The sequence below is a fragment of the Scomber japonicus genome, chromosome 7 (genome assembly GCF_027409825.1).
Source record: "Scomber japonicus isolate fScoJap1 chromosome 7, fScoJap1.pri, whole genome shotgun sequence".
NCBI lineage: Eukaryota > Metazoa > Chordata > Actinopteri > Scombriformes > Scombridae > Scomber > Scomber japonicus.
The window spans coordinates 11,030,235-11,049,123 of NC_070584.1; the positions used below are offsets into that span (position 1 = coordinate 11,030,235).

An 18,889-nucleotide genomic window follows, 5' to 3' on the forward strand; every position below is an offset into this window, starting at 1 on the left:
TCATTGTGTATTGGTTTGTATGATGGTTAATAAGTCTTAAATGGTCTTACACTGTGGAGCTGTGAGGAGTTTCTTTAGGTGTGACTTCTGTGCTCCCCTCCTTCTCAACCTGGACATCTGCTGTTATATTACCTGGTGTTTAGACAAGCACAAAACAATCAACAAAGACTTCAACAAAACTTTGACAGCCACGGTAAACTTAGTCATATAACATAATGAGAGGTTTCTCCCCAGTCCTGGTATATGTGTGGCTACGGGAGGCACTGTGTAGAACAGACACCCTTTTACTTGCATGCTTTGGCTGGCAAACCCATGTTTGGGAAAGTCAGAAATACTGTGAACCAGTCTAGTCCAGTTAGAACCGATCTCGCTCTCACTCTGTCTCCCACTCTCTGAATTAGAGCTGCAAATGGAGAGAGCCAGCAGTAAAAACTCCTTACACAGTAAATGGAGAGCAGACTTTGTGTACTCCAGTGACAATAGTAATAGCAACAAAAAAATTAATTGGAATGAGTGTGTAAAAGTTACATAAGTGTTTTCCAGAACAGAAACTTTTTAAGGAAAAAAGGAAAGAAAATGCATAAAAGTGTAACAAAATATAAAATATATATATAAAATGTGTATTCAGGCAAATTTCCTCTTCACATTTCTTCTTCATTTTTAAGCTGTTCCCTGTTTGGTAATCAAACCAAGGAGCAAGCTTGACATCATAGCCCCCCCCCCCCCCCCACCCCCTACCACCACTCCACCCAGTCCTCAATGCATCTGAGCTCCTCTGCCAAGAAGTACAACACACACAGCCAAAGTTCTGCTAAAACTCGACAGGAGACCCCCTGCCGACAGCCAAATAAACATATGGCTGTTTCAGCATGTATGCACATGAGCACTGGGGATACACATATGCTTGCACTTATGGAATGAAAGAAAAGTGACCTACTTTAAAAGCAGTTAATCTAAACAATATGTGGGGAGGCAGGCTGGCCAATGGTTAGAGGCAGAGAAAGAGTGAAAGAAGGCAGCTAAACGATGAGATTAGAGAGTAGCCAGAGACAAAATATGGTGTCTTTTCATATACATTCTATACAATTTGAAGTAGTTTACACAAGGATGCAAAATATAATTACCATCAACTATTTAACTGTTTTGCAAACCTTTGGATTTGTTATTTTTTGGGACATGTGTGATGGTGGGTTCTAGAAAAAGACCAACGTCTATAGAAAAGCAGAAAAAGCTCCTGCATCATTATAGTGTAAATCTGTTTCTATCTTCCTTTTTTATATTTTCTTTTTATTCATATACAAGCTTTACAGCTGGTCTTCTTACACAAACAGCTAGAAACAAAGAAAAACTGAGCTTTGGAGACAGCTGTCATATTTGCATTTGTCATCATTTCTGTGTCAGACTTCTGTCTTTTCCACATTAGAATGACAGGAGAGGATTTTCCGGAAAAATCATCAAAATGGTCATTTAAAAAGAGGAAGTTGTGAACATGAAAGGTGAAACAGGATGTGATAAGAATACCTCCTGCGTCTGCTCCGCCCTCTGATTTGCCTCCCAGCACATTAGCAGCAATGTTGTTAACCATGTTTAAGATGGCATCTAAAAGAAAAAACACACACACAAAATTAATGTAGTTATTTTGGAGATAAGGAAGTTCCTGGAAAATAAGTTGACAGCTTGAGAAGGAAAGCGTAACATCGAATCAAAATGCTTTGGCTTTTGTTTTTCCTTTTTCCTTGTACTCTCTTCTTTCTCACTGCTCTTCTGAAAAGCATAAACATTATTTCTTCCACTTTAACTTTCCCTCAGTCTTCATTTTCTCTTGTTAAAGTCCTCACTGCCCAACTGAGGGAAAAATGTTTGTGTTGCTCTGCTGTTTTTTTATGGTTTTATGGTTTGAGCCCTGACGATTTGTGGTGTGTGTATGTTTGGTGCACCAGTCCTCCCTTTGCTAAATCAGGAGACACAGGGGCACCAGTGTGTTTACGCACGCGTGTGTGTGTGTGCGTGTGTGTGAGCAGGAAAGATTTCTTCAACCCAAACCCCAGACTATGTCGATATGTATACGTGATGCCAAGTAGGTTAAAGTACAGAGGAAACATTTAACACTGTCTCCTGAGGATTAAGTATGTAAAGGCTCTGGTTGGGTTTGCTTAGCACCAATCAAAAAAGCCCCAAAACCCACACCCACTTATCAATTCTTAAATGTGCGTGAAAATACTTTGGTAATTATTCTTATTGAAAAATATCCAATACTGGATTCATTAAACTATTTAACATATTTTTGTGTCTTTTGAAGTATCAAAAATGTATGCTGTCGCCACATGTTACAAAAGAATACAGAATCTGTTGCATAACCTGTTCCATGATGCATCTATCATATACTTTCAATGGAATCATGTATGCATGTGTGTGTGTGTGTGTGTGTGTGTGTGTGTGTGTGTGTGTGTGTGTGTGTGTGTATGTATGTATGTGTGTGTGTGTGTGTGTGTGTGTACATACTGGTTGCTGAGCCAAGCAGGTTTTTAGAGGCCTTGTCCTCTGATGGTTGGTAGCCAGGAGGATAGTCTGAAGAAACAAACATTTAAATACTTAAATGTTAAAATTAAATCACATTTAACAGGAAATAAATGTTTTACATGAGTTTACAATGAAATACAACAGAATTTGATAATAGTTAACTCTAGCAAAAGGTATTTGGTGACCAAGTTTGAGCACAGTAATGTAACTCATCTACTCTCAGGGTCCTTTGTAGTTGAATCATTTGCAGCACACATTCAGCCAGGTTAGGCAGCATACAATGGTTTTCATATTAATATGTTCATATATCTTCTTAGTAAAAGTATTTGGACAATAGATCATAGATCATCTCACCATAGTCTTCATCCAAGTACTCCAGTCTCTCAGATGGGTACTGGGAATCTGCTATCTCCTCATATTCCTCCACCATGCTGGTACCAAACACCCTACACAAAACAAACACAAATGCTCTGTTATACCTACAAACCTGCCTACATTAAAAGGTTAACGGTTGTTGTTACCACACAGCAGAGGTGGTGGAATCTTTCTCGGGAAATGCAGCAGTCTAAACTACACTGCTCTGCTCACATTTGAAGAAAAACACCATGAAGCCTGTCACCTCAAGTAACTTATATACTGTGTGGGTCTTAACATGTAGAAACAAGGTTAATAGGATCAATAGTGTTTTCTACTTAAGTAAATAAGCTCTAACACTGAGAGAAAAGTTAAATTTTTCCAGAAATCTACTTTGACCTTTATAAGAATGTGTTTACAGCCCCTTCAATCCCCCACAGCAGTTCCCTTAGTCTCTAACAACCCTGATGATCTGGGACAGGCATGTATATATATATGTATGTTTGTGTAAATACTCTTGGTCCTAGCCACCTTGGACACAGGGTATATATAACCAGTATTTTACATACAGTATAAAATGCTGTGTGTACAAGACAGTGTTCCGAGTTTGAATTTAACCCATCAGTTTATATATTAAAATGACCTAAATCGTAATGTGCAGCCATCCTTATGATTGCTCTCTGGATTTGATTAACAGTCTCCTGTATAATCTAACAGCTTGTAGTTCAGTATAGTGTGAGTACAGTTTACATCCGTGTAAAATGAAAGTTAAATGACTTGTTGAAAACTGGTTTGTTGATTTAGGCTGAATAAAGCATTGTGTGGTGTGGAAGTACAGATGCATTGAATTTCCTGTTCTCCCCCTAGTGTCTCTATTTCCTTTAGAAGAAGAGGACAGAAACCTTACTCATTGGTCCTACAGCAAACTGATCAGCAGTTGTGAAAGACTGTACTTCACCTAAACACTGACATTAAGATAAATATTTACATAGAAGTATTTTAAGTGTTTCATTTTTCAGGATCAATTTAGATTCTGAAAATGAAAAAGACAAGTCTCGGAAGGAGCACTAAAATTGGGCGATCTTACCTGATGAGACTGAGGGGACAGAAGTGCTCTGATCCAAAGTGCGAGAGGAGCTCAACCTGCAAGGAAAAAAAAAATGGAAAAACTCTTGAAAATATCATCCACAATTTAACAAGTGTCAATCCAAATATGTGAATGCCCACTCCATAATCCACCAAACAAATTAAAATAAAATACTACAATTGCCAAGCTTTTGACAGCACAGTTTGTGTGCATGGTCCACTCGTTTAATAACTTTCACATGCATTAAAAAGACCACAGCTGTGCTCTGCTAAAGCTCACCCATTACAGTGTATGACCATTAACAACCTCTGACAGAGAGAGAAGAGTGCTAACCTTTATGTACTTGATGAACATCTGATGCGAGAGGAAGACAGGAGAGGGACAGAAGGAGAGAGAAATAAAACAAGAAAAAGAGATCAGTAAAGACTGATTCAAGCTACAAGCAAGTCAAGCATCTGCTTACAGTTTGGCTCTCTCATAAGACAAAAACGCTGCTGATATGTTCTGGATCATTGGTCTGCAACAGTCCACAGGCAAGATAGCAATTTAGAGGTGTTTTTAACGAGGAGTTAGAAAGAAACACAAGCGGGACAGAGGGACGGACAGGCAGGACGAGAAGTTGACGACAGATTTAAAAAACATTAGAACAAGACATTACGAAGGCGTTATGCATTTTAGATCTTTGTGGCGAGTGATGCAGATAATCCTGAAACTTTCTAGACATGAAATCAGTTTATGTAACATAATTATTTAATAATAGAGCATGAATCACAGTAGGCACCCACGCACGACACCCACGCTCACCAAATAAAAATCATCAGAGCACTAATCAACTGTTTGTAACAAGTCCACACAGTGAATATTAAGTGAGCAAGCTTGAGGGTAGAAATGTGAGAGGAGAGACAGTTCAGAAAAGCACAGAATCTTATTTATCTACGTCAACACTTGTTCAAATGACTGCAGCCTTTTACTGTCCTGTGAACAATTCTACTTCTGTTTTGTATTAAATCTTGTGAATGGGTCAGACAATTACTGTGATGTAGAAAGACAGGATGGTAGGCACCCAACATGTCATTTATTGTCACCGTGTTTTAGTCTTTAGTCTCAGATCGGAGTATGAATTCTTACATGTGACTGAACCAAAAGAGAAATAGATGTCCATCAAAGAAAAACTTGCCATGCTTTATTTATGCTGCAATTTATGCAAAGGAAGACATTTATGGATTAAGAGATGCTGGCTGCAATTATTATTGGGTTATTATTGGATTATAAAATAATATACAGAAGACTATTTTCTTGCTTACTAACTTACTTGTTTCTATTTGTTTAAACATGTTTTAAAATGTTTAAAAATCTGAGTCTTAGTGGAAAGAAGTGAACAGAAGGCAAGTGAGTCTGTAATGATTTAATTTCCTGTCCGTCCTCAATAAAACGGCCCAGCCTATGACAGACTAGGTCCAACTTGGCCTGCTCGGTCATGACGCTCAAATCACAAACATTATCAACAGATTGGTAATGTGTATCTGCCCTTTACTTCTTATAAATGTAACTGTCATGAACACACATCCTCATTCATTCGTAGAGACACATTTCTTCATCCAGTCAAGGGAGAGGTTACAGACAGCGCTGATGGCATGGTTAATTTACCATGAAGTCATAAGAAGGTCCCTTGAGCTTAAAATACAGCTTTAACCTTGTGTATAAATGAATGAATGTGTCTGTGTGTCCGTGTTTGTTTTGTAGGAACTGTAATATACTAGCAAGAATGAATACATGCATTGTTTGCTGTTCCTCTCCTTAAGACATAAATGTACTGTTACAGCAGCGAGGACAGAAAGGCATTACCTTCACATATTTAGCATAAAGCTGCTCGTCCAGTGGGAAGCTCTGAACAATGCGCTCATCGCGGGCGTGGAACGTACCCAGCTTTACCCATTTGTTGGTAGGATATCTGCAAAAAAAAGCGAGGGAAAAAGTAAGACGTGTTGCTCTGATGGACTTGTGAATTGAAAATGAAATCTGGCATGTCCTCAAAGGCTTCCTAATTTTGTCCTGGTTGCAAATGCCACTCGCTGCACTCAGTGTGCCTAAAGGTCTGCCCTTCCTGGAATTTATGAGATGTGGTGCGAGATGACGCTGGAAAAAAAAAAGTCCTGAGGGTGAAAGGGAAAACAAAGACAACACCAGCTCTGGCAGTACTAAAGTTAGAGCTGATAATATGAGAGGTAGAAAATGATTTGAACTATTGCTGGCACTGTATGAGGAAAAGCTGTTAGCCAGGTTGATTATTTTCCAGAAGGATTGACGACCCCTTTTACTTTCCATGTTAAAAAGCAACCATGAAATAATTAACTTGGCATTTATATTATTAAATTTAGGAAACTAAAGTTTAAAAGGCTAAATGTGGGTGAAGAAATTTGGTAATTGTAGGATTCTGTAAATGCTTAGCTTGGTTGAATGCATGGGTACTGACCAGTTACTTTTTTCAATTGACTTCAATGAACTAGGATTATACATGTTATAATCCTTGCTTCTCATTAATAGGATATCATCTGAGGCCTGTGCATACTACCTGCCTATGAGAACATGCCCATTTCACTTTAAGTATACTGCAAGTGTATGTGGGATTGTATACTCATGCAAGACAGAAAGGCAGTATACCTGTCACTGATGGAAACTAAAAAGTCTTTAGGTGTAGATGAGAAGAGTTCAAAGTTAGCGATGTCCAGCTGCTTGACTTGAATAGGCTCACAGAGCTCTATCACAAACCTGGAAAGAGACAGAGAGGTTTATGAAGGCAGCTTTCACTTTTAAATTCAAACTCGGAATCTTTCCATTTAGACTTTGTTACAAAAACAGTATATCAGTAGCATGTGTCAGTGTTCTCACCATATTTTGTTGCTGCAAGGATTCAGCATATAAAGATCCATATTCTCCATGAGAATAGCTGAAGTGCTCTGAAAAAGACACAAGAATGAGTGTCAGTGAAATTGGCACAAAGCACTGAAAATATTACAGGTTTGTCAGTATTAGAGACAACAGAGCTTTTCTACATATTACATTATATAAATGTCATAATAAAAACACCATAAAGTCTTGATGACAGAAAACTATAGAATTGGATTTGTAATATTTTTCCTTGTATCTTTTGCTTATATTTTTCTTGCAATCATTTTCTTGTATGTATTAATGGATTTGGAATATTGTGATTACTAACTATTTGTACCATTTTAAGTGCCTTTTTCTGTCCTTTTAAAGACTAAAGGCAACCCTGAGTGATATATAATGTATGTCCCTAGAGACTCTATTGCATAACGTGAACCAATATCTATTTTTAAAACAAATGACGTATATGTACACTGAGTATCCCCTTTGTTTTTGTATGCAAGGAACTCAATGACCTTAATTTAAATGCATAACAGAGGCATTGCTGGCGACCTCTGATTGGCAGGGTTGTCCTGGGTGTAAACGACTACCCTTCATATGTATGGTTCAGTTTATATAATGCTTGTTTTGACATTATGCAGGATTCTTTGATTTTCTTTTCAGCCATCATCTTCCACAATATTTTTGATCAATGTATTTACTCATTCATTTAATAGAGCCAAACACAGTGAACTGAAGTGGTCATCCATCTGCTGATGCAACATGACAGTATGACGTCTGTATCCTCAGCAGTGTGAGTGTGTGTTTGTGTGTAGGCAGCAGGGGACGAGGGTGACGTGTGTTCAACCTTGGCCTCATTGTTGGCAGACAGTATCTTGGCACCACACTCCACAGAGGCATAATTATTCTTGAAGTTTTTCTGGACCTTCTTCACCGGATGGGGGCTGCCGTTGGTTGAGGTATGGAGAGACTGACCTGGACGGGAGGGAATGATACATTAGGCCCATTAGAGACACTGGAAAAAAAGAGCGTTGGCTGAGAGGTACAACTACACAAGTTATGCAACACACATAAAAGCACGCTCTGCTGACCGCTGCACATGGCGTGCACAGAGAGAGGGAGAAGAGAGAGGAAGATGGAGAGAATGATAGACAGAAATAGAACACGAAGAAGGAAGCTACAGAGAGAGACGGAAGAAGCACAGAAAGTAGTAGTAAGAAGAATAAAGGAACAATGGAGTAAAAAGATGAGACATAAATTTAAAAATAAAAAACTAGCCTGAAAACAGACACTTAAAGCAGAAATTTACAGGATATTGCACTTTGTTGTTCATTTTCATTATTAAGGACATATGCACTTACTTTTCTCCTTCTCCACCTCCATGACTTGTTTCTTCCACTCATCAAAGGTAGGGATGTCCTCTTTGCTGGGCACTGAGGGATCAGTCTCCACGGCGGTACTGGCGTCCCCTGGCTGAAACACAAAGACAAAGCACGTCACACACACACACACACTCACACACTCACACACCCAGTGCTATGTGCTATGTGTGTGCTATGAGCAGAGACACACAAGCATTGTTTGCACTCGAACAATCAAAAGACTTCCATCCACAGTTCAAAGTTAGTCCACTAGCCCCCTGGACACTAAAGCATTGAGATGCATTGAGCTGCGAGTAATATTTTGATGGATTATATAAGCAGCCTTTTGGACCTCACGAGAGTCTGATCCTAAAAATCCACCGACTCAGACGGCCTCTTATGTAAACACCCCCACAGTACAACAGGAGTGGTTGCCAGCCGCATACAGATTAGTCACCAGATCTAAGCTTTATGTACGAATACACAACGCACACAATCCCTCTGAAAATAAGTACATACTCCAGGATATTCTCATCTTTCGTCATCTGTCAACCTTGGAAAAAGGCGACAGAGTGAGTTGACTCAGCATTTGCCTCTTGAAACATTCACAAACTGCCCTTTGCCAGAACGGCTGTGAACACTAAATATTCATCATTTTCAGGAAAACACGTTCTGAGAACACACGGTTATTTACTGGGCCAAAATGTGTAGAGCGAGGGACTGACTGACTGACCAAAAGCATCTTTAGATCACTGATCAAACTTATCCCACCTACAGTAAATGTTTCTTTGCTATTTTAAATCATATATACAATTTTACAGACAATGATTAATCAACTACTATATCATCTAAACTACATGCGGTCACTGTGCTTTGCAGGCTGACTACAAGTTGTCCAGGAAGGTGACAGCTGGGTTTTTCCACAACCTGTTCATGTTCATTTCTGACTGCAGTCCAACAGTCAAATTTTCCATCATGATACCTGCAGCACTGTGTCTGTCCACGCCTCCTGAAAAGATACTGCTAAAACTGAACTTGTGTCTTGTATTATGCTGCTTTCCAAGTAAGCTCCAATGTTTTTTACATTTACTAGAAAGCTTTGGATATTACACGTTATTAACTTTTATTTCTTACTCCCATCAATCTAACATGCACTGATACAAACACAGAGAGTTACTGACCTTCTGTTCTCGCTGGTGGGAGGTGTCCACATCAGAAAGCCCACCATCCAGCTCCTTCTGCTGCTGCTGTAATTGTTGTTGTTGTTGTTGTTGTTCCTTGTCCACATGGACAGAAGTGGACTGGACCTCTGCTTCAGGACCAGAACTCTGGCTCTGGTCTGACTGCTGGTCCTCTATGCCAGCCTCATCCACACTACAGCACAGACATGGGTCCAATGATGTAGGGAGAGAGAGGAGGAATTCGAAGGAAGAATAAGAAAGAAGAGGGGAGGAATGAAGACAAGAAGGAGTGGAGAACACAAATTAGTGCGTGGCGATGTAGAACAAGTTATGCAAAACAAAACATTAATTTGACAGTATTGGCAATCCTTTGTTGAGAGCAGGCAGACGATGGAAAAAGGAAATTTAAAAAAAAAAAAAAAAAAGGAGAGGTAAGTGGAGAGCAAGGCCAGCGGTCGATGGTTGAGCACAGCGGAGAGGTGTAGCTTGTACCTTGATTACCTGTCTCTGTGCTTTGGATTGACTTCCGGGGGTTAGAAACTCACCTGTGGAGAGGGCTGCCAAAAGGGGAGTTTTCACAGGTTGCCAGTTCGGGGGGAATGATCCCGCACTGTGAGTGAGAGTGCTCAGCAAAGATAAAGCTGTCTACTGGGAGTTCATCTCCTGCACTGGCAACCCGCACTGCACTGAGGGAAAGAAAGGACATGGTGTTTACCACACCTCCTTACACTGGTGTAGATAAGGGTAGAGAGAGGAGGGATTGGGGTTGGAGAGAGGAGGGAATGGGTTGGGAAGAGAAGAGGTGGTGGGTACAAGGAAGAGGAGTAAAACAAAACAGAGCATAGGAAGAGTCAGAGAGAGAGAGAGAGAGATAGAGATAGAGATAGAGATAGAGAGAGAGAGAGAGAGAGAGAGAGAGGATAGACAAAAGGGAAGGAGAGGTTTCTTGCAGGTGGGGTAGCTGTGCAGGTCTTCCGATCTTGATTGAAACGTCCCGACGTTGACACCACTTTGAGAAAGGAGTCGAATTCAAACGTTTTCTTGCAAACAGACAAATTCTTCTTGATGGATCCAACCAGGAAATATCCAGACTATTTCGGTGTCTTTGCAGGTGACGTTCCATGATCTCCACAAACTTCCATTGCAAAAAGTCCAGTTCCATGTAACTTCACAATGCTGGCCACCAGTTCAGTGAAAAGTGATTTTGAAATATCCGGGATGTCAGACTAACTCTCCTTTGAGTTTTGCTTTCAGTTTGTGATTGTCATTTACAGTGGTTCAATTTGAAAACAAAATAACTTAAACAAAAATAACAAAAACAAACTAAGGAAAATAAGTTAACCAACAAAAACATCAAAGAAAATGTGCAATGTCTGACATGAAAATGGAAGCACTTACATTCAATATTTAACATGGAAATTATACTTAAATAGGTTTGAAATTGGCTTTAACCATCATTAGAGGAATAGAGATTTTTTTAACATCTAGGATTATAATTTCAGTTCACTAATATCTCTGTGGTTATAGCCAACTTCTAATACCAGAGACACAAGTCCCTGCTGCTATGAGGAAGTGAATCTGAGCTTACCCTGTGTGGGTCAGGCTGGCACTCTGTGAGGTAGGTGTGTTTTCAGCTTCATCTGGGGATGTGGCTGGGTTTGAGTCCGGGCTGGGAGCAGGTGCAGCAGGTGTATCACTAAGGACTTCTGCTGGGGCTGGGGCATCTGTGGACACTTGGCCCTGTGCTGGAACTGGTTCTGGAGTGGAGGAAACCAGTGCTTCCTGGTCATGGTCATGGTCCTGGTCATGGGTGTCAGTCTGCAGGTCCAAATCAACCTGGAGGTCTGGGGAGGGTTGTGGCTCAGGAGCAACAGGTACATTATCAGACTCTGGGTTGGGCTTCGTCTCCTCCACCTCAGCTTCCCATGAATTCACAGTCTGAAGAAAGAAAATACAGAAAACACGTATAAATGATCATTCAATGAAAGCAACTGAGAGTCACATCTATCCATCTACCTTAAAAAGGTCTTTAATGTCATAATGAATGAATGAAATTATCATGAAAATTGAACCTATTATAAACTTCCTTGTGCTGTGCTGTTTCATCTTTAACACATTTCCTCATTATCACACTTGGCACATGAATAGAAAATGTTTTCATCATTTCCTTCCTTTCCGCTCCTTTCCCCTTTTTTGTGTGCTTTGTCCAATTTATGATCGATAGTACATGTATGTGTTGTTACCTGTTCTTGGTGTTCATTGTGTGTTGCTAGCTTCTCTTGTGCTGCTCTCTCTGTCTCTAGTCCCATATCGTAGGATGAGTGTGTCATCCATTCTTCCACCACCTAGGAGGAAATATAATGAAATAAAACTTTAAATGTTAACACAATGACATTCCAACATCAGGGCACCAAAACTTCTAACTCTCTGCAAGACATTTTAAATGGATTATGTTCAATTTGCATTTTTGTGTGAATCTGTCGGATACAAAAGGTCTTTGCATCTCAGCTTGTGAAAAAGCCTTTTGTGGATGGGACAAATAACAACTAAGGCGGATGACAGACTGCCAGGCCTGTTGAACTGCCCTGCTATGCCTGTTTGGTGCCCGACTACAAACAATGAGTCTCCTTCTTCTGCGCTCGCACATGCACTCTCTTCCCTAAATTATCATTCATTCTGATTCTCGTGCACACATTACACACACATACACACACACACACACACACACACACACACACACCTTTGAGGGCCCATTCATAAGAGCAGATTATGTCAAATATTTAACCAAGAGCAAACGTTAGTCCACCTTAGGTAAACTTTTGTTAAAGGGCTGCTTTAATCTCTACTGAATACACATGACGTCTACACACTGCCTAAATATGTATTAGTCTGCATCCTCGTTCATCCACTAAGGCTGCAAAAAAAGACAAAAAAAGAGGATTTGTTTTGCATACCCTGAACTTCAACCCCACAGGACTGGTCCTAACCTACATCACCACCTCTTCCATTACTCATTATACAGAGGACCCTATGTTCCTGACAACGTGTAACTAGGCTGCTTTCTAAGAAACTTGTGACCTGAAAGGGGCTCTAATCTTCATGTACAGCACTGCACACCATTTGGACCCTTTGAGTGTTCTTGACATAGTTCCAATAATCAGTCGTAAAGTTATAGAAGTTAGACAGATAAAGAACTGATGTTGTTTTCTTCTTCAGAAAATGCTATTATCTTGGTGGGAGTTACAGAGATTTATGTAATACCCCAACCACACCCCCCTCCATCCACCTCTGTAATCTAGGACTTCTCTGATACTTCACACCAATCCTTCACAGCAACTCTACCTCTTTCCATGCCTCCTACATTTCACCAGGGGTTACGGGGTGAGTTTAGTGCATGACCCACCTCCCACCACTACTCTATTTATGTTCTGCCAACTCATACATTTCACCATGAGTGAGGCAGATAATAATGCTCGTCATCCCACAGTCTGCAAAAAAAAAAAAAGAACCAGTAATATAATTGATCTATTTCTGTTGCAGCTATGACAATTATCAAAGTATTTTTAGAGTTGCATGGTTGGAATTTTTAGACTTTAAAAAGTTAAAAAAACGATAAGAAGGTTTGTTCCTTTCTACAGTAGTACAGTAGCAGCTGTTCATCGCTTTGTCTGACTGACTGATTGTGGAACATGCAAATGCACGAAACCTCAACACACCTTGAATTGTGTAGTGTCCTGCTCCAGATCTGGCTTGTGGCCGTCAGGGTTTTTGTCTCCGGCAGACTGACCTGGACCAGACAAGCTCTGCTCTGAACAAAACACATGTTGACTGGGGTACCTGAAATACAAACAAAAAAGGAAAAAAGGTATGAGTGTAAAATCATCAATATCATACAATGGGAACATGTATGTGGAGTGAGGGTAAGGGGGTTCAGATGGTGTCGTAGATGAAAGATTCAGTGAGACAGAGCAAAATGTAAAAAACAACGTGAGCCTGTGAATTAAAAGCATGCTTAGACTGCACTACATCACATCCTCCACTGTGAAGCACTTCCTTCCCTCAGGGGGAGCGCCACTGACACGAGATCTTTGGGCACAAGCACTCATAGCACTCTGAGTGTACGAGAGCAAAGGAGACTGTACGTACATGAGGAAAAGCAGAGGGAATAAAGGGAGGGAGAGAGAGAGAAAGAGAGGGATAGAGAGAAAACCAAAGTGTAGAGCGTAAATCAGGTCCACGAGGAGAGGCACGGACCAAAAGAAAATCCTAAATTGAATAATCAAGAGTGAATAACAAGCCTAAACAAAATTCCACTGTGTGTATTTTTATAAGCTGCTCAAGGCGAACTGCATTCTTTGATTCAGTCTTCCTCACACTCTCCTTTGTTTTCAGCCTCTGTCCCTCTCATAAGGCTTAGCAGGGCACAGGACATTGTTGCAACTCTTTTAGGAATCAATCTTATTTCAACACAAGTCACCTGCGTGTGTGCACGTGTGCAACGTGCACAATTTGATCCAAGTTTCATTTCAGCCTCTAGATTTTTGCATATCTAGGGCCTGGTTTCCAAGGCTACCCATAATGTGCAATAGCAGAGCTGTAGCAAAATGCAGCTGCTGTGTACCTGCAGCTGCCCAAGGCCAGAAGGGCTGATATGAAGAGCAGAGGCCTGGAGCACAGACTGGCCTCCAAAATTTCTGTCAGACAACTAGTCGACTGTTGCTTTAATACGCATGTTAATAATGAGTCCTTGGAAAAAAAATTACTTTTATCAGCCCTGAAGTGGAAGAGGTTGCATAATAGATGACAGGGAGTACAAAACAGATAGGAGTGGAAAGGATGAGGATCAATAAGAAACAGGCAGAGGTAAGAGAAGGAGAACGTGTCGAGAGGATGATAAGGAAACAGGGAACAGACAGAGATAGCAACAGCAGTGAGAGACAGCTGGTTCTCAGTTGGCTACCTTATCAGTGGAGTTGAAAGAAAGTGATGAATAGAGCAACAGGAGAGAAGCAAAGGTGAACTTGTAAGGTCTGTCTAAACATGTTTCCACCCACCCACAAACTACATCTAAGCATAACGTTTTAGTCAGCAGACTGCTTTAGAGTGAACTCCTGATTGAGTTCAAATGAACGAAGAGCAAAGAGCTTTTCACATACTGAAGGTCAGAAAGGCCAAAACTGGACATGAATTGAAATGAATTATTCGGTGTTCATGTACTGTAGAACAAAGACTTCAAGTGACTTCATGCATGTTCTCTTATGGAGAACCACGAGCAACAACATGTCTTGTAGATGTGTTTAGACCTGAAGGCCTGTGTATATTATGGAAATATGTGTGATTCTGAAAGTGGAGCAGTTCCCCTTAACTTGTGAGGTAGCTGGATTCGTAAGATCACGACATGACACTCGGGTCCAAACCACCGGTGTCAGTGTCCTATGAGGATCCTCACTTGATCTCGTTATCTTGTGGATCCAGCTGCCTCGCAAGATAAGACGGTAACGGACAACGATGGACAGATGGTTCTTCCAATCATCTGCCAAGTACTTTTTTTGAAAGTGCCTGCCCTTTCCCGAACAGTTTACAAGAGCAACCTCTCAGATGGTTCTGTGTAGCAACCCATCTCGCGCTTCAGGTTACGGTTCCCCTTGAGTGGTCAAATATCAATGTCAGGACGGTGCGGGACACATGGACAGTCATGTTAGCGCCCTGTCAGTCTGGCTGTCTTGGGGGTGGAGATGAGTGGTGAGCAACACATACTCAAAATCACAAAGACAACCATCTGTGCACGTCAGCGTCCTGTCACTCACTCTATCTGTATTCTGTTCATTAACATTCGAGGAGCTTGAATGATGAGATAAAAGATGACATGAAAATCCAGTGTTGACTTTACTTGTAAGATGATCTTCTGTACAACCATCAGATTTATGAACAGATGACAACCTAAAAAGATAAGGTGATAATCTAAATATTGGAGTATGACATGCTATTTACTAAATGTATTATAGAGTTTTCAGTGAAGAGTTGTTGCCTCCGATGCTGCTTAAAATGCGGCAAAAGGCAATATGAACATTATGTAAGGCTTTAGTTTCAAGTATTTAAAGATGCATTACATGAAAGATATCAATCACATTATATCCATACAGGTTTAGTAGGGTTTTTAAATTTCAATGGTATCGGACTGGAACTCTGTATCTGTGGACATGCAAATACAGATACCTGAATCATAAACAATGGTATCAAAACATCTCTAGTTTCCAAATTAGAGTGGTGATGACCCCAAACACAACGTCCTCTGGCTGTGTCGTGGTTCATATTGTTGCCTTCTGTAGGATGGATTTATCCCTGTCTGTATGTTATATACATTCAATCTATGTCTAGGATGCAGATCAGCTGACTCTGACACCAACATGACATTTACCATTGACGTTTTAGATCCCTGCTGATGATGAGACGCGCAGCATGTTCCTATATACTACATCAACACCTCATAATATACAGTTCCCCTTAAAGGGTTGGAAAGGGCCATAAAGCCTGTGGTGGAAACATAAGCCAGGCAGTGTACAGATACTAAGGAGTAAATATGAACCAGAGGCTAATATAGGCTCCCAGCTTTAAACCATGTTGTGTTACGTTTCAAATGTCCCCCGTGTCCCCCCCTCACCTCCTACTCTGAACCAGTCACAGTTACTGGGAAGACATCTTACACATATTTCCTTGAAGATGATGTAATGAACAAAGTTTATGTAACAGATTGCTGTTAAAATGAAATGCTAGCAAATTTTGAGGACACAATGTAAAAAAAATTATGAATAACTATATTCGTATAAAAGTTGTTTTTTGTATCACAAATTGAGATTAAAAAAACATGCCAAAGCAAAAACATCTTCAAATCTAGTAATTCAATAACTGATTATTGACTATTGGGGTTAACCAAACAAGAGATAGTCATGCAATTACATGTCTACTTGAGCAACTTGAGTGTACTTTGCCCCTGACTGACACAATCATGTCAGACAACATACCTGAACACATGTAAAGAACATAAGATATAGTATGAAGTACTCAAGGGCAGGGGTGAGAATCAAGTCTAAAACCAAAGAAACTCACATTTTCTGAAGCAGCAACAGTATTTCACAGTTCTTCAGCTTTGCAGAGTCTATAAAACCTTTGAGGTTGACTTAAAAATGATTATACTGTACATAATTATACATAACCTGGCCTGCCAGCACATGCAATATGTATTTATCCTGAGACAAGAAGATACATGAGAGAAAGAAGATACAAGAAGTTGGGGAAGAGTTTGAAGACCTTTTCATTGATGCTTCTGTGCAAGTTTTATGTTGAATCTGATCTTCAAACATACTGCAAGTCTTTCTACTCAATTCATAAATCTGCATCGAGTGGGTTTATAGCTGCTGTCAGATTTACACCAAAAAACAACTTTTTTTGTTACTTGATAATTCAGAGATCAATTGTAGGTTTAAACCGTGTTTTTTCTCCATATGGTCCCACATGCCCGAATTAAAACCTTTCTGACCATCGTGTTAGGTGTTTAAAGGAAAGCATTTTCACTGGTGCCCTTGGAGCATGATGTGTTTACTCAAAGCCTTGAGATTATCAGTGCTGGCATCTCAACATGGGAGGCCACTCAAAGCCTAAGAGCTGCTTTACACATTTTTCTAAAGTCTGGTTGTGGTGTGATATGTGTGATATTGATGATATGCTTTTTTTATTTAAAGATCTCAGTCAAGTTCCTGCTTGATCTCTAACAGAAACCTTGACAGTTTCACCATCTAGTTTCACAGTCCACAGTAGTTTCAGAGTCTATTTTAGAAAGGAAGCTGTAAGACTTTGTTTTACTGTCACTTATACTACACATATAACTCACCAAATACAGCTGTTAGCCCATCTTAAATGTGAATTTACCGTCACTTTCAGTTGTATTCAATAGTTAAAACTGACTAAATACAACTGATGTGTTTATAATCCCTAACTTTGCTTTGGTTTCCCCATATTTAAAATACCATCAGTCACTGTGATAAGAAGATGCTTATGTAAACACACCTGAATAACAAACACATCACGGAGCAGGTTTAAGTGAATGTGTCACACAGTAAACAAACCTGCGCACACATTTGTGACGATGCATGCAAACCCGACTTACTTCTGCAATGTGACTCACTGACACAATGTTTGACTGAAACCTGCCAAGTCACTGATCGCTATTCAAACAATATATATGCAAATACACAGATTAAAATATGTGGGGCATTCAGGAGCAAAAATACTCTGCGCTTACTGGGCTAAATGTTAAACCATGCTGTAATATAAGTGGCTAAGAAGCCCACCACCCCCGCTCAGCGTCATCTCTGTGAATGAATGGAAAGACCTGAGTGTTGACATTCCTTCAAAGATGAAAAAAAAAGCGAGTGCATGAGAGAGAAAAAAAGGAAGAGGAGGGAGCTGCTTTGAGAGGACCTTCTTTAGGGGTGGGTTGTGACCTACTTTTTAATTCAATTGGTTATGCAACAAGGGGGAGGGGGTACTTATGACACACAAAAGGGATAGATACACAGAGACCACAAGAAAAGGAGTGTTTAAGTGAGCCGTGAACGCTGCACGCCAGTAGTTGGTCAAAGCCGAGCTAATGAAGGAAGAGCCCGAGGCAAGACTAATGAGTCAGCAGCCTGAAAATACACTCTTCCTCATTCTCCCTCTATACCCATTTCCTGTCCCACTTCAGAAGTACCTGGGGATTTACAAGATGTCTTTCCGTCTTTTACATCCACTTCTAATGGATACAAATGGCTCAGTCATCGTGGGATTTTACTATGGCTGCTGAAGCAGATGTTATCAGCATGTTTTCCACCTCTTACAGAAACATGAGCGCGCAGTTAGCCGCAGATAAGCAGACAATTCTCTATTTTGATGCCATGATACAGCCTATAATAGATTAAAAGTGAGAAAAAATATGAAGGAATAAAGAAAATAAAAGCACAGACAAGCTGGCTGTATTGTCCCTGCTGTTCCGAGCAACCAAATCCCCCCCCTGATATTTCCTGTTGGCTTTGGGACCATTCAGAATCAGGGGGGGACATGGTATAACACCACCAAATCAACAGCAGTCTCGTACTGTACCAACTGACACAGAGCAGACAAAACTGCAGAGACAGCAGGCCGAGGAGAGGCTCATCTGCTAGCGGCGAGTCAAATATTATCACCAGCTGCACGGCATGCCAACTGGGCTCTGATCCCCTCTGAGGCAGGATGTTTGCTCGGTGACTCAAAGTATGCAGAGGTATTGAGCAGGGAGACATGTGAACTTGTACGTGCATGTATGCTTGTGTGTCACCGCTCGTAGCCTGGGGTTCTCCTTGTGAGTAGTTTTGCCGTTTGATGATTTTTTCTCTTAATCAGAGCGTGACACCGCAACACTGACAAGTGCGCTACCTGGACCAGGACAGATTAAATGCTGCTTTTCCCCTCCCCTGGCCTAGATC

At 40.5% G+C, this 18,889-nt stretch overlaps 1 protein-coding gene across 1 annotated transcript in view; it reads right to left on the reverse strand.

Moving 5' to 3' along the window:
- The window catches only part of suco (SUN domain containing ossification factor), a 41,849-nt gene that overhangs the window by 8,943 nt on the left and 14,017 nt on the right, over positions 1-18,889 (reverse strand). The window contains exons 2-17 of the mRNA XM_053322359.1: positions 13,106-13,226; positions 11,633-11,734; positions 10,978-11,327; positions 9,935-10,075; positions 9,390-9,582; positions 8,209-8,320; positions 7,695-7,822; positions 6,851-6,918; positions 6,623-6,730; positions 5,807-5,912; positions 4,295-4,315; positions 3,962-4,017; positions 2,875-2,966; positions 2,503-2,568; positions 1,294-1,599; positions 51-132 (exon numbers count right to left, since the gene is read on the reverse strand). Coding sequence (XP_053178334.1) covers positions 51-132; positions 1,294-1,599; positions 2,503-2,568; positions 2,875-2,966; positions 3,962-4,017; positions 4,295-4,315; positions 5,807-5,912; positions 6,623-6,730; positions 6,851-6,918; positions 7,695-7,822; positions 8,209-8,320; positions 9,390-9,582; positions 9,935-10,075; positions 10,978-11,327; positions 11,633-11,734; positions 13,106-13,226 — 2,052 coding nt within the window. The remainder of the gene's footprint in view (positions 1-50; positions 133-1,293; positions 1,600-2,502; positions 2,569-2,874; positions 2,967-3,961; positions 4,018-4,294; positions 4,316-5,806; positions 5,913-6,622; positions 6,731-6,850; positions 6,919-7,694; positions 7,823-8,208; positions 8,321-9,389; positions 9,583-9,934; positions 10,076-10,977; positions 11,328-11,632; positions 11,735-13,105; positions 13,227-18,889) is intronic.